Genomic DNA, 16,262 nt, shown 5'->3' on the forward strand with positions numbered 1-16,262 from the left:
TAAAATTGTTCCAAGCAATAAAACACATTTCTATACAAATAACATGTTTATATCTGTATTTCGTCAGAGGAAAGAAATATAACAGCGGCAAATCGACAATAAATTAATTTTCATCGTAAAGAAATGACATCGAAACCGGAGAATTCAATTACGAAGAGAGCCTGCAATAATTGCTGTTATGATTTATTATGACTTCGCTGATAGTTTTATGCAGATTGACTCACAGTTTTGAAAGTTACTTGTTACCGCTACGGTACAATAAATGAACAAACATGTATTTAAGCGTTTTTATAAGCGCCAGAATAATTAATTCCAAACAGGAAGAAAAAGCCCAGACCTACCTGTTAAAATATTGTTAGAATCAAATACAGATATTAATTAATGCTTGTGCTAAACGTTTTCTTCAGGACTGGCACTTGGTTTAACAAGGTGAAGTTCACCACCCTGGAGAGCGGTTCAGCCCTAACGTGGTGTTTCAACAACACTACGTTGTAACTTGATGAGTTCCAACAACGTGAGTCCTAAACCACGGACAGTGGTTCGGTGCCAGTTTCAGTAAGGACACTTCTATACAATGGGTTCCAGTTTATCACAGCTCTGATATGATGGAATGTAAAAAAAAAAAGAAAAAAAAAAAGACTGTGCTTAGAGTCATGCATCTGTGTGTGTCTTTGTCTTTCTGCTGATGCGATGCACTCATTGTATTTTTCTGCGAGATGCAAGTCGCTTAGGAGAAAAGCATCGGCTAAATGAATGGATGTAAATGTAGACGTCAATATGTGGAAGTTCACACTTAAGCTCTAATGCCAGCTTCAGAACCATGGAGAGCGGTTCATTGCCAGCTCCAACGAGGGGAAGGCACGCATTCCGGAGAGCAGGGGTACGGCACGGAGCCGTTATAGCCACCGCCTTGCACTTGAAGAGCAGGGTTCATATCCCACCTCCCACTATATTACCCTTAAGCAAGGTACTTACCCTAAATTGCTCCAGTAAAAATGACTCCACTGCTTAAACGGGTAAATCACTGTAGGTTGTTTTGAAGAAAAACAGCAGTTAAATAAATGAGAAAAAGGCAGAAGAGGGGTCATATACTGGTTGACATATAGGCCCTAAAGTGTAGCTAGACAGTAACTAGTTAGTGGTCCACACCTCTTCAGCTCAGCCATCATACGCGCGCGTTCCGAAAGTCGCACGCCGAAAGATTTGCACTTTACGAGGTCTTCTGCTCTTTTTGACGAAACGCAAAACGAAAGAAGGCCGCAGGTTTTCTCAGACGCTCCGCTTCGGATCCTAGTCCCACCGCGCGCTTGCTTTTCCTTTAGTGTTTCCGAGCGTTTTGTGCCGATCCTCTTGGGCCAGCTAAACTTTTTGTGCTGCAAAGTCCAAGACACAGTTCTTTCTCTCCAGCGTTTACTGCGGACGGCAAGTACAGAGGAAGGGAGCGGTTAGTGAATGAGCCATGAGGTGGGCAGGATCCAGCTGGGGGGTGGGTGGGGGGTACAGAAACAACATGCTTGAAGCGTTGAAGTGAAGCAGAGTCCAAACCGTGTTGCTCGTCCTTTATTCCATCGCTTGGCAACCTACGCGCCAAAAAGCGCGGCCGAACGATCGATGTTTTCACCGGACGTTCGCTCGGCGGACAAGCCGGCTGTAAAAGCACTCTTCCTGATGCGAGGTTCGGTTCGGTGACCGCATCTCACGTACTGCGGCGAGCGAGGTGAAGGCGACGCGTGTTAACGGTTCCTCGGGAACCGGAGGGTCTAACGACACGGTGGGCCTCGGGACACGGCGGCGTTATCAGCGCTCTTCTACTGGTAATAGCACACAACGAGCTCATTAAAGGTAGCATCTCCCTAAGAAGTGGCGGCGAAACACTCCAAAGGTCTCAATATTGCAGCTTCGCCTTCTGCGACACGCAGCTGGCTCTCTGTATTTATTACAGCCACGGTGAGGAAATTGAGATTCGCGGAACGAGGTCTCGCTCGAGGTGCCGCGGCTGCGCTACGGCAGCCTTCTTCCTGCATTTTAACAACGCTGTAAATCACGAGCTTCGGCGTGTAAAGCCGGCCTCCGGCTCACAAGAGAAACAAAGGAAAGCACGGAATACAATTACGGGCCAATATGAGGACCGTGTCCCGCAATATACGATGAAACTTGAACTGCTCTTATTTTCCAGGTGGCTGGTGGCTGGTGGCTGGTTCAACAGAATTTAGCTGGAAGGAGTGGGAGCGGTAATAAAAGTGACTGAAAACAAAACGAAACGCCTCCTTTGCCGAACATACGACGACACGTTTCCACAGTTTCCTTTTTATTAAATCCATATTCAGATCATAAATATGTCTCATGACACGTGAAGCCCTTCATGGGGGGAATTCCATCCATAAACAGTACGCGGAATTTCAGTCTTTTGCCTGGCATAGCTAAATGAAAGATGTGGCTCGCATGAAATGTGGAAAGCAAACGTAATTAAATGTGAAAACAAATGTACTCCAGCAGCCCTACCACCTAATTCTGCTCATTTGACACCCTGACTTCACATCCGTTAAAATTAATTTGCATCAGTCGACTCACAAGCGAGCGCGCTGCCCACCGGAGGGCTGGAGAATATCACACTCTTACAGAATAGTCATCTAGAAAGTAGTTTTACAAAACATCTGCGTTTTTAAAATGTCACTATAAATATAGTTATTCAGTCAAAAAGCACACTTTCGTCACAGTATTGTTTAAATCCCCATTGCCTATATTTTAGAAAACACCAGCTTGTTCACTAGAGTTAATGTTATTCCAGTTTACAGTCAAGAAGCAAAGAATGAGTACAAATAAATGCCGTTTCTGTAAAATTAACAATGCATTGTGTTAAAAAATTCCTGCTCTGACACATAAGGTGTGCAAAAGATGGAACTGCTACGTATGCCGAAAAGGAGAAACGGAAAGTGCGGCTTTTGATCTACAAAAATGTCGCGGATGGAATCATCCTCCGAGGCTCCGCACGCTCCTCCCACGCGCGGCGCCTTTCCCGGCATAGAGGGAGGACGTGGCGAAGCGGGGGGGAGGAAAGGACGCGGGCACACTGGCCGCTGCTCTGTTTCCTTAAAGCGCACGGAAGAGTGGACAAAAAAAAAAAGGAAAAAAAAAAAAAAGGGCGAAAAGCAGTACCCTCAGATTTGGTACGTCGAGGTCTAACTCAAAAATGTGCCTTGTTTCAAGTGCGACGAAAAACTTCAACGATATAAATACCAAGCAACCGCAAAATGCTCCTGCCATTCTACATGAACCCGCAAAACCGTTTGTCTGCTTGTCTGCAGCTTGGCAGGTGCCAGCAAGCCAGCCTTTCTAGCGTGCCGTCGGGCCTCCGGGGCCCTGGGCGCGGGACCCGGCTTATGAGAGCAAGAACACGGCGAGCGCGGAGAGGACGAGAGAGGCCGCGGCGTAGGTCACGGAGAGGCAGCCGAGAGTCGCTGAGGAATGCGACGAACACCGAGGAACCGTCAAAGAAACGTGACAGAAAGGTTGGACAAACGGCGCGCGGACCCAAAAAAAGCACACGGGAGTCGACGCGCGGGTGTTTCCCAAAAGCCGGACGAACGATGGAAAAATATCCAACGGACGGAATAACGGCGCAGCGCCGGACGAGCGTCACGCGGTCGTGGGACACGCGATCGGACCGTACGGTAATGAGCCGAACGCAACGCGGTCGCCAGACGTCACGCGAATTGTCAGGTAGACGTCGCGGCAATTGTCAGCGAAACGCAGCGGTTCGCAGAAGTGATGGAAGAGAATGATGTCCGCGGGGGAACGGAAATGATGGCGTGCGATTTATTTTTTGTTTTTAATATGTAAAACAAACAAAAGTTTGGCCAACGGACCCCACACAGAGACACACAAACACACACACGCACACACACACACACAAGGACAGACAGAGAGAGAAGGCAGGAGGGGAAAGAGAACAAGAGGGAGGAGAAAAGAGAGAGAAAGATAGAAAAACAGGTCAGAATTACAGGAAAGTAAATTTAAGGCAAAAAACATGTAGAATCAAAGAAGCTTAAGCAAACTAAAGGAAAGTCATCTCTCGGTATGGAAGCAAACGAACAGGCAAAATAAGCGCAATGCATCAGAAACGGAGGCGGTGGCACGGGTGAGCGGGGCAGCCGGAGGACGGACAGGTGAGAGGCGCAGGAGCGCACTGGGCATCACACCCGGTTCATTCCGCAAAAGTATCGCCTGCAAAGCGTTTCACGTAAGGTAATAACATGCGCAGCGATTGCTGCTGTTGCTATTGCTCTTCGGCTTCTGCCTTTCCGACAGCTGTCGGCCAGCTACTTGAACCGGGGGATGTTGCCCAGGCAGAGCACACAAAACGAGCGAAGTGGGTTTAGATGTGCAGCCGTGCTTTCGTTTAACGAGCGTCTGCGCGTTAGGAAATATGAGCGGATCGGTTCAGATGGATGGGTGCTGGCAGCTCCGCGGATCCCGCTTCTGGACGGCAGCCATTGCGAAACCCAGTCCGCGTTCCCGCTATATCGGCCCTGGAGATCTGGGCCTTGCGGAGCCCCGTTTCTGGCCGGCAGTCGCTAGGTTTCAGCCGAGCGTTGCGGCACGAGCGCAGGTCTGAGAGATGCTGGGATCGTCGAGGTCCATCCGCTCATCTACCAGTACAAACGGCCTATTAAACTCGCCGAAACGCCGATAAATCGATAGACCTCCACCAATAAACCTTTCTACGTGGAGATATACTGTCAGGAAGGACTTCCGCCTTTGAGTCGGCCTGGGAAAAAAGACGTGACGCTACGAGCTGCGGAGGAGGATCCTTGTTTGCGCTCCGACTCCTACAAACGTCTCACCGCTGCTGAAATTAATGCGCACCCCTCCCAGGTGGGGAAAACTGCAGGCGATGCCCATTTGGAGGCTCAATCGATGAAAACCCCAACTACCTTTCCCAAGTTGTCTCCAGGTTAGTCCAACCCATTGGCTCAGGTGGACTCCACACACCTGCATTTCCCCACGCAGCCAGCAGATGGCCCAGGTGGGCCAGAGTCGCACGGCGACAGCTGCCTTGGTTCGACACGCTCTGCACTAAGACTGCGTTTCTCGCCGGGCGGTGGCGAACGCAGCCTTGGCGCAGGGCCACTGGGGGGGGGGGGGGGGCGGGCGGTCATCTGTGTTCTGAGTGCTTCACGCTGAGCCCACCCTTCGCTGGGGAGCAGAGCAGTGTGCAGACTCTTCGCACGGAGGAGGAAGGTCACGTAGGCTAAACGGGCGGTTAGGACACGGGCAGACGTGTCAATCAAGCGCAGGACGACAGGAGCGGGGGTGAGGGGCTGCTGGGGTCTGACTTCCATGCGGTGTGTTAGAAAGCAGGGGTGGAGGGGCTGGTGGGAGGTTCGACACAGGCTCGCCAGGAGGGCTGCTCTCTAAGAGTGCTGGGCCACATGGAGCAGACCAATGGAGACTGAGACGGGGGCAAAAGGCCAGTGTCAAAGTGCCAGCGACAAAGGGCTGCTTTACACACGTGCTACGAATGTTTATTTTCAGGGTGGACGAAAAACACCGTGCGTCTGCACCCCGAGACTCCTGGAGCTCAGCCCTCGCGCGGGGCAGCGTGACAGGGCTCTGGGCGGTACCTGGGGCGGCGGTGGGCGCGGGCGGGGTCCTGAACGACAGCGTGCCGGGCTGCGACCTGCCCCGCTGGTTCTCAGCCACCACGTACACGTGGTACTCGGTGTCCCAGTCGAGGCCGCTGAGAACGGCGGACTCGGTGGCGCTGGGCAGCCGGATCCCAGGCCTCCAGGCCGACGCTTGCTTCTGGGGACACACACAGAGAGGAGCGCGCTCAGCCCCCCAAATGCGGGAGACTGGGGGCTCTTCGTCGGTGGGCCTCCAGCGCACGTGGAGTCACCCACCCACCCACTCCCGAGCAACGAATTAACTTTTATTTACGTCTTATTTTTAATGGATACCCCTCCCCCCCCGACCCAAAACACAGCCATCTGGGAAACTTTACTTCCAGCTGCGGGTGTGGAAGAGCGAACGAGAGGGCCCGATACTCACTGCCTTGTATTTCACTATGTAGTGCGTGACCGGAGAGCCCCCATCGTCCTGCTCTGCCCAGCGCACCTGGAGGGCATTGCCGGCGGGCAGGAGGTGGGCTTCCAGCTGTGGGGCGCTGGGCTCCCCTGAGGACAGATCGGTGACAGGGCGGTTAGCACTGCGCCAGGGGGGCCAGTCGCTCGCAGCACTTCCGTTACCTAAACCTGAACCTGAACCTGAATGAGAGCGGGTGTAACCTTGGCCTGAACCTTATTAAGAGTCCCTGCTTCGCACGCCTTTGCACGGTCTTGCTCGCTTCGTTCCCGGGATTGTTTTTCCAGGTGTCATACGGAAGCCTCCGGCGAAGACGCGCGAGGCGCTGACGGAGGCGGCACCGAGGACTCTAGCGACCGGATCTTCTACACGGCCGCGTTAGCCTTAACCGCACGATGGGGTCTGGGCGGAAATGGGCGGCATCGAGGGACCCGAAGCTCGCGCGGTTCCTCGCACCTCCACGCCGAGATGGAGCGTGTTCTCCTTCCGTTCGGAAGCATCGGTTCATTAAATAGCGCTGACTATCGACACGAACGCGGTGGTGTTGCGCAATCAGAAACACGACCACGTCGAGAGGTGAACTCGCCCTTTACGTCGTACCGAAGGCACGGAAGAGTTTCGGCACTAGGTAAAACAGACGCTAAGTACTAGGAAAGACCGGCGACAGCTATTCACAAGGGGTGAGGTGTCATTTCTGGCTGAATGGAGCTTTCAGATGCTGGAAGGGGAAAATGTGGTTACCATATGAAAAACACCGCATGTGCTTCTCTACTGATGAGCAATGTTCAAACCTGGCTGAAGAGTAATGACTTAACACACCAAATGCAACATTTAACAGCAATCATTATACTAAGCAATACATTATAAAGCCGATGCGGAACCCCAGGACAGTTTTTTAGCTTATGTAATTAACAATCCAATAACTTGACAGAATTTTCATTAAGATAATGGAATTTCCGGAGAAAGTCGCCTCTTAAAAATGACCAAAAACAGCAGAGACTACAATATAAAAATAGGGACTGCTGATAGGGTGTAAAGATTAGTATAATAATAAGGTACGACAACAAAATATAACGACGGGATGTAATGGGACAAAAAGACAGGGTACGACAATGAAGTACAAATGCATAATTAGAGGGCAAATGAGCGTACAAAAGCAGGGTTATATACAATATTCAGTGACAGCATTGAATAACAGAGTTAAACCGCAGGGTACGTGACTTTATGATATCCAGAAGAGAAGCCCACGTAGCTTGCGGTGTGTGTGAACACCACAACACGTGTGTAAACTTCAGGAAAGAGCACACGCGCAGGAGCTGGAACGCACGTGGAACACACGTGTCAGCTGCCAACACAGAGCTACGGGACCGCACGAGGGGGCGACGGTTACAGAAAGACAAGATCATGCACACATTTACCCCATCAAATTATCATCGCTAGTCCCGTACCGAAAGTGGCTCCGCCACACCCTTTGGTTAGAAATAATATTTGGAAAAAAAAAAAAAATCACTGCAGGAGGGAAGAGAGAAAAAGCAGACAAGAGCTGCTGTCCTTCGCTCCGTTAGTAGCTTTGGCTGAATAATTCAGCAAGCGTGAAGCGGCCGCTTTTTCCTACGGATGAAGAGAACGCCTTTCGAAGCCGCACCGTGAGTTACGCAAACCAGGTGACGTGCGTGGGCCTCCGAGTCAGGCGGACAATTTGACCGTGTCATGCGTCGCAGGCAATGTTAGTATAACGATGTCCGTTTAGTATCGTTTCTCCTACGTGCATCTATGCGAACGGGAGCAATCGGAACAAAGAGTTTACCTTCTGTTCATCCGTGACGGCGACATCACCAGCGCCATGCAAGCCACACGACAGAGTCACACGGCACACACGCACGTGACAGGGGCAAAGAAAGTGGAGGAAAGTGGAAGCCACGTGAAAAGTAATAAGAGAAATGAACTGGCAATCATGGACGAGGGAAAATAGAAAGAGTTAAACAGAAAATTATGCATTCACAGGGCAACGGAATACTTAAATAAAAAATTCAGAACATACAAAAAAACCTTTCACAGTGGTGAAAAATATCAGTACAAGGGCACCGAAAGCGTATTTCCTCTAGCAAAAACTCATTACAACAGAAAGATAATTACTAACCGCAGCCCAAACTTTTTGCATTATGCTTGTTACAACTGATAAATAGCAAGTAAATTTTTCCATTCCGGAATAATAAATTACAACAGAAAAGAAGAAAGTGTGCCGTGTTTAATCATCTGGTAGACATATTACTTGTATAACAGTTCGGGTACGGCATCCCGACCACACGCTGAAGCCACGCTGGACTGAGGGAATGCAGTGCGTAGAGAGAAGATTTCTCATACAAAACCACAGGTGTTGCTTCTGCTTTCAGCTGCCAATCCTGGACCGAAGGGCTCTGCCAGTTACCCAGTTGCCGGGGACATCTTGGATCGTCTCGTTTGCGGCGAAAGATGCTTTCGTACACGTCAAACGGCGACGTGTCGTGAACGCTGACATTCGCGCCTCGCGTGTGCCCGTCACACAAAGCACAGAAATACAAAACTGTGCACTGAGTGGAAAAGTGGGAGGTTTCTATACTGGACATATTACTAGAGGAGGGAATAATTATTATTGAAAAAAAAAATGATAAAAGAAAAACACAAACCCGATTAGCCTACTTCTGTTTGGAGCTGTAAGAATAGTCAGAGACACATATTGCTTTTGTATGCTCGAAATAGACTGACCGACATTGAGTAGCAGTCAAAAGTTTGAGCACAGCCAGGCAGCTTGGGCGATGCTTGTATGGGACAGACAGGACAGAAGAGTGACATGAAAGCAACCCATAGGAGGCCTACATCTCTGGGACGTGCTGTAGAAGAGCTGGGGAGACATGTCAGCTCATTTCCTGCTCAGACTTGTTAACCGAACCCCTTGCGGAAAAAGGTGTGCCGAACTTGTACTGTGTATTGAACCTTGACCTTGCAAACAAACTGTGTTATACTACAGAGTAAAACTGTTGAATCACACACACACTTTCTGAACCCCTTTGTCCCATACAGGGTCGCGGGGAGTCAGAGCCTAACCCAGCAACTCAGGGCATAAGGCTGGAGGAAGACGGGACACACACAGGACGGGATGCCAGTCCGTCACAAGGCACCCCAAGCGGGATTCGAACCCCAGACCCACCGGAGAGCAGGACCTGGTCCAACCCACTGCGCCTCCACTATTGAAGCAACTCCCGGAAAGTTTATACGATCTCTACAGAGCTGACTTACGTCTGGTTATTTAACATGGACAATTTTACTGTTCTCCTGCAGCGTCCACACAGAAGAACACTTCACCACCACTTGACCTCTGAAAAGACATCGTGTTTTGAATCTATACATAAATTTGCATAGCACCTCAAAGCCCAAGGGCATAAACTTTTGTAAAGGTCCATGTTCTTCATCCCCTCCAGACACCCCCATATGCCAACATTACCTGATGTCTCACAAGCAAATTGGAAGAGGAAATCACATTAATGGGGAGAGAGGGGAGTTCTAAAGGCAAGCAGAAGGCCACAGTGATCTGACGCACACACACACACACACACACACACACACACACACACACACACACACACACACACACACAGTTGGGTTGGGGGGAATCCTAACACGGGGCTGAATGAGGGTCAGACTGAGCAAAGGACACCTCACCTGCCACAGCTCCTCACTCTCTACAATGAGCACACAGCACAATCAACCTGACATGTGCCATCTAGACGGAATATGAAACAGAATAACAATGAGATTTCAGAAACTCAAGATGAAGACGAAAAGGAAAAGGGTGGAACAGAGATTACGGAAGGGAGACTGACGAAAAAAGGGAAGGGGGGAGTGACACTGATACGGAAGTGACCTGTAAAAGAGCAGTCCAGCGCAAACAACACAGACGGAAAACGTCAACAGAATTTTAGAAGAATCAAAGAAAAAGTGAAGGAGAATTGCAGCAGAGGTGATTAAAATAAATCACAGCGGATGACTACATGCCTAGGGTTGATGACAGTTCTACTGATGAGTACAGTCCTATTGTTGAGTACATTCCTGGGGAGAAGTACGGGCCTAGGGATGAATACAGTCTTGGGGATGACGACACTCCTGGGAATGAAGACAGTCCTGGGAATGAATAAGTCACTAGGAAAACAGCCGAAGGGATGCGCAGATTGAGAGCATCTCCGCTCAAGGTGTGCGATTTTGGATCCGGTTGCAGCTACTGCCAGACTGTTTAGATTTTGACCTGAGAACTTAGTTGAAGGGAGGAAGCTCAAGCATAAGAAACAAGCACTTTTTACCCTGATGAAAGGAACAAATAAACCGGTTTGAAAAGTGAGAGGATGTAGGTGTCCTACTAACAACACTGTGCTGTTTACCTTGTTTTCCCCCATGGCCTTGATTTATTTAAATAGAGAGAAAAAAAGCAGGTCTGAGTTGTCACACCGAGCGTTTAAACTCCGAGGCTCTTTAATAGACAAACCCTCTGAACTCCTCAGTTGTACTGTATCAAAACTGAAATTTCAATTTCAAGGAGAGCGCTGGCAAGTTTTTCTCTGCAGCCTGCATACATTCCGACTGAATTTGTGGGAACATGAATCATGTACCTGGTAGCAGCTGCCTTGCTGGGTGTAGCGGTACCATGCGGCGGTACCATACTGGAACAACTAAGGCACCGGCCTCATGGCGTTCCTGGAGTAGCTTTAGAAGCCCAGCGTTCCTGGGACTGTTGCTTTTAACTCATATACTCCCCTTTTTCTTCTAGACCCCTATAAACGCTCAAGCTGTTTCTTTCTGTGTAACGGCACCTCCCGTTCAGCCATCCTTCCCGATGGACCCCGGCTGGACCACCACACCTGCTTGAACCCATCTCTCAGTGCAACGGTTACAAACTCCGTTCCACGCTCCAGTTCAGACTTTATCAAGAGCCACAAAGTCATTTTTAAACACCAAATCTTCCCAGTGGATGAGGTATAAACATAAATCCCTCAACAATAACATCCCCTGATAATATTTACTTCAAGCTCCACTGTTACAAAAGAGCAACAGCTTCTGCCTATGCTCAAAGGTTGTGCAGTGCACTGGTGGGACATGGGATTAATCGGCGCACTGGTGTATGCAGAGCACTGTACACTGTGGAGTGAACCTTTCATCAGTTTTGAATACTGCAACTGAGTACTGTAATCCACAAGTGTCCAAAAGCAGAGCTCTTCCATGAATTTAGGAGCAACAGCAAGACAGCGGAACACACACACACACACACACACACACACACACACACACACACACACACACACACACACACACACAGGCACAGAGCAGTCCAACAGAAGCAGAGCCAGGCCACCGGGGGGGTGCCCTTATTCGCCACGAAAGGCCTGACTTGCCGAGTTTGGAAGAGAACCTGACGGAACACAGTTTCACCGTGACAAGGCAGACAGTCCAGCAGGGTCTTGCGGAGTTGTACTTACGGAGCGGCTCCGTCACGAAGCCCAGCAACTGACTGCTCTCGCCCTCGCCCTTGCCATTGATGGCAACCAGCTTGACCTCGTATCTAGTGTCCGGCTTCAGACCTGTGATGGTGAGAGTGTGGTGTCCTGCAGAGAAACACGAACACGGCGGCTCTAACAGGCGTGGAAAAAAAAACCCGGGGCAATGCAAGCGTCAGCGTGCTGATGCCAGCTTACCTGACAGATGGAAATGCCAGCAGTGCCGACCGGCTCACGCAACATCAGCAGATCGCACTCCTGTCCCCAGCTCACAATTCTGCTACCAAAGTCAGGAGTAAACTAGTTTCCACTGCTCTTCTCCCTGGGCTCAATTTTTGCACTTGACAGACCTCCCTCTAGGTATAGTATGGGAGCGTCAGGCCTGTAGCTGTTGATGAATGTAAGTCCAATTTCCTTCTTCAATTCCCCCAGTCCCAGCAGTATGAATATGTGTGGCACGTTCACCTGGGACTACCCAGAAGCCCTGGTGCGTTGCACTGCTCTGGTGTCATGAAAAGACCTACTTTACACCTTTCTAATTTAGCTTTGCTGGCCCCCTTTCTGTCTCGGGCACTTCTCCGTTTGCTCCGAATGTTACTGTAGAGCTACTAACTGGTGGAGGAGTCATTCCCATTAACCGCATCTCCACGGTGGACTCACCATCCACGGTGTCGTAGACCCGCCTGGACCAGGCTTCTCTGCCCACCGGCCTCCACAACACTTTGTAGCGGAGCACGGGCACCCCCCCAGTGGCTTCGGGCTCCTCAAACTGCACTTGAGCTGAGCTGGAGAAGGGCTTGACCAACAGAAGCTCTGGGGCGGATGGCACATCTGGAGGCGGGATCACACACGGCACGTTAACCAAAAGGTGTCAGGGTGCTCAGCGTAAACAGGAAACACCGACTAGATCAGCATGTCCAAAATAGCTCTTCTTGGCAATGAGTGAACTAGCACAGGTGAGTGGTCTTCTGCTACAGCCTGGAGCTTTGGTTTCCAAGTTGCCCATTTGTCCTACGGTGACTTTTTTCTTCAGTAACTGTCTGTCCAAATGTAGGATCGCTGTGGTCCAGAGTGTATCTCAGAAGCATAGAGAGGTGCAAGGCATACCCAGGACAGGATGCCAGTCCATCAGTGTGAAATCTCTCGCAAACACACATCCACACACTCTGGGCAATTTAGAGTGACCAATTCACCTGAAACACATGTCTTTAAACTATGAAAGGAAACCAGAGCACCTGGAGGAGACTCATGTGGACACGGGTACAACATGCAAACTCCACACAGACGGAGCCAGATTCAAACCCGTGTCCAGACCAGGAGGTATGAGGCACTAGCGCTACCCGTGCCGTCGCCATGAAGTCCCTCCTGCAATGATGATGAAGTGAAATACTCAAATGAAATAAAATGTTCTCGTCTCACTCTGTACGGGAGTCTCGTAGCAGACAAATGACAAAAGAACCTCCCACTCTCCCAGTGAACTCTGATAATACATCGAATCTAAATCTGATACGATGAACACACATCTAACAGCACAACAGATTTTTCCTGTATTGCTCTCAAGGAGAAACACGTAGCATATTGTGGAGATCTGAATTAAGGCAAACACGCATGCAAATAACACACGCATAACTGACCTGCCTGGATGAGGAGGAACTCCTTGGACTCCGTGCCAATGATATTTGCAGCTGTGCAGTTATAGCTCCCAAAGTCATTCTGTGACTCAGGAGTGACCTGGAGGGGGACAGTCAGCATGCATTAGCCTCTCCTCTTCAATGATAAGAGGTGACATCTGACATGTCCCGTCAGTCCCTGTCATGCTGAGTTTTATACGACACTGGCCTTGAACTACAGGGGAGCTGCTGTGGGACTGCAGTGACTAACAGGGGGTGCAGGAGTGAGCTGCTCCAATCTCTTCTGCAAGTCGTAAAAAGCGTAGGGGGCAGCCGACCCCGTCTAATGTCGGGGCGTTTGGTTGACCGCAGAAGAGCACGGAGATCCATACCCTTAGATCGCGAGAACGTGGTAACAGTATGATATACCTCCAGGTAGCTGGCAGCAGTGGTGGTAAAGATCCGGACATTGGAGGCGTTGGAGCTGGGAAGTGGCTGGCCGTCTCGGAACCAGGTCACAGAGGCCGCGGGGTGGGCCAGCACCTCACAGCTGATGTTCGCGCTGTTCCCCTCCCAGGTGTACACCGTAACTGCACCCTGGATCTTGGGAGCATCTGCAAGAGAGACATAGTTATTAGCATTGTTCTGCTTCTTGTTTAGAGGCAGATCTCTCTTCCTTGGCTCATGCTTACATTGGCCCAAAGAAACTGTAGTTTCCTCCAGTACTTGCTCCAATCTATCTGCCGTCAGCCAGATCACTAAGAAGTAAAGTCCTACAGTAGCAGGCAAAAGTGCGGGCACGTTGCTTGAAATGAAGCTCGTCTGGGCGTAAAAACGCAGAAACTGGATTTCTGAAGGGTGGAGGTCAGTTTTTTGGGCCGAAGAGTCAAAGTTTTGGATATCCGGGTATAACAGCTAAGTATTTAAAAGATACAAAGATAGTGAGTATTGTTGTGGTTCTCACCACGCAGCAAGGAGAAGCAGTGTCAAGGTCCCCTTGCATTGCGGTGACGGAGCTGGCGATCTTTAGCACTCCGTCGAAATGTCAACCGCTACGGCTATCACGGCCTACTTCACAGGCATGCCATTCCACCAGGATCATAGCTACTTTTACAGCCCTTCGCCGTGCAACAAGCGTCAAAGCCGTGCGAACACTAATGGCCTGGATGTAAAAGTTGTCAGTTTCGAAAGAAACTCCAGTACGTGTACTCAAACTTTTGATCGGTACTGTAAATCTGCGAGCCATCGAAAACGGTTCAAAATCGTTTCCTGTTTACAATGTTCCTGTCAAGAAGTGAACCACAAAGTGCTGGCTTTGGGGAGCAGAGCAGATTAGATAGCCTGTTATTACCAGGAACATTGTCTCGTTTTTACTTCCATTACCAGGTACACTGTCTCGCTTTACTTTGGGAGGTTTCCTGCAAATCACATTTATTGTACGTCTATAAGCACTCGACCGCTCTTTTGCCAGCCTACTGAAGGTAAAGATGCATCATGTGCAAAAAAAATGCATCCGTAAATAATGTAATAAAACACGTAGCCTTACTTTGCATTGGAAACCTCTAAGTGCCTTTAAATTCAATCAGTGACCACTTCTGATCCAGGAACAGAGCTACTCAACTGCTCCATTTGTCAAGTAGAGGGTAATATTCCATCTTTTCTCAAGGATGAGATTGCTTACACAATATAAGCTTATTTATAAATACAGGGGAAAAAAAAGAGCCATAAAAATTCAAGTCACAAGCCACACCAGCGAAGACACGACAAAGGAAAGTTCATCCGCCGAAACCGAAATTCTACAATTCATCCTTAAATAAGCTGCTTTTCATGACTAGCCAGAGGTCACAAATCTGAGATTTACAGACCCGCTAGGCTATATTTATTAAATACTGGCACAGAACCGCCAGATCGGTATGACTGCTGTGATTTGTGTGACCTCTGTGAACTGTGGGACCTGTGTGGCCCGTGTGAGTGCTGTGAATTATATGAGCTTTATCAGTAGGTACAGGCAGCGGTCGGGGGTGGGGGTTGCGGGGTAGGGGAGGGCAAAGCACGGCTCTTACAGCGCACTTCCAGGTACATGGCCTCGGCGTCCTGGCCCACGGAGTTGCGGGCCGTGCACACGTACTGGCCCGCGTCGGTGAACTGGACGTACTTGAGGGTGAGAGAGGAGACCCGGGCGTCGCTGCGCACCACCACGTTTCCGTCCTGACTCTGAACAAGGGGAGGAAAGGGTCGAGGTGTAAACATACCGCACGTACCGACAGCGCTGCTCCTAGACACCGTGTGCCGGTGAAATTCACGGCGGAAAAACGAACACGTTTCGTCGACGATATCGCGCACCTCCGGTGAACCGATGTAAAAATTAACAGCGTACGAGCTATAGTACAACACTGTAATTATCATTCTGGATGTTCCCCTATTATGTCATTAAATATTTTTCCCCTTTATAATGAGTGATCAAACTCAGCGAGGCTATAATTACACGTGACGCTGTTCGGAAAAGAAATGCTGACATCAAACAGAGACAGACGGCGATAAAGAGAGCGAGGGAGATGGAGACAGAGCGAGAGAAAGGGGAGACAGAGAGAGGTCCTTTGTGTTGAGGCAGCTCTGGAAAGGAGATGTGAGGTGCATTGTGGGGCACGGAGAGAACACGCATCAATAACGCGGCGCTTCGGTCTCGCTGCGTCTGGAAGGCAACTAAAGAGAAACCAAGGGCAGAACTTCTACAAACAGCCCTTCCGCGAGGTTCTGCTCCGCTACCACCGCCACACTTTGTTAAACACACAGGAAACAGCAATCCCATCATGCAACAGTCCAAGCATGCACCTCAAACACTCTCCTGCTCTCACCCGCACAGGCGAAACACCTTCGCTTATCAAGCTCTATAGTAGCGTGTTTTCAAACAGGAGACTGTTTGTTTAAAAATTTAGTCTGAAGTTCTTTCTGCGGCTCACAAAACTCACATTTATTGGCAACGTAGTACCGCGACTCACATACACGCATGTTGCCTGAACTGCTTGTCCCATACGGGGTCGCGGGG

At 49.7% G+C, this 16,262-nt stretch overlaps 1 protein-coding gene across 5 annotated transcripts in view; it reads right to left on the minus strand.

Annotated features, from left to right (window-relative positions):
- The window catches only part of ncam1b (neural cell adhesion molecule 1b), an 84,333-nt gene that overhangs the window by 6,000 nt on the left and 62,071 nt on the right, over positions 1-16,262 (minus strand). For all 5 annotated transcript variants that reach the window (XM_029255497.1, XM_029255494.1, XM_029255495.1 and 2 more), the window contains 7 exons: positions 15,280-15,430; positions 13,646-13,830; positions 13,241-13,337; positions 12,267-12,437; positions 11,589-11,714; positions 6,052-6,176; positions 5,625-5,805 (listed from right to left, as the gene is read on the minus strand). In XM_029255497.1, coding sequence (XP_029111330.1) covers positions 5,625-5,805; positions 6,052-6,176; positions 11,589-11,714; positions 12,267-12,437; positions 13,241-13,337; positions 13,646-13,830; positions 15,280-15,430 — 1,036 coding nt within the window. The remainder of the gene's footprint in view (positions 1-5,624; positions 5,806-6,051; positions 6,177-11,588; positions 11,715-12,266; positions 12,438-13,240; positions 13,338-13,645; positions 13,831-15,279; positions 15,431-16,262) is intronic.

The sequence above is a fragment of the Scleropages formosus genome, chromosome 10 (assembly GCF_900964775.1).
Source record: "Scleropages formosus chromosome 10, fSclFor1.1, whole genome shotgun sequence".
In the NCBI taxonomy this organism is placed as follows: domain Eukaryota; kingdom Metazoa; phylum Chordata; class Actinopteri; order Osteoglossiformes; family Osteoglossidae; genus Scleropages; species Scleropages formosus.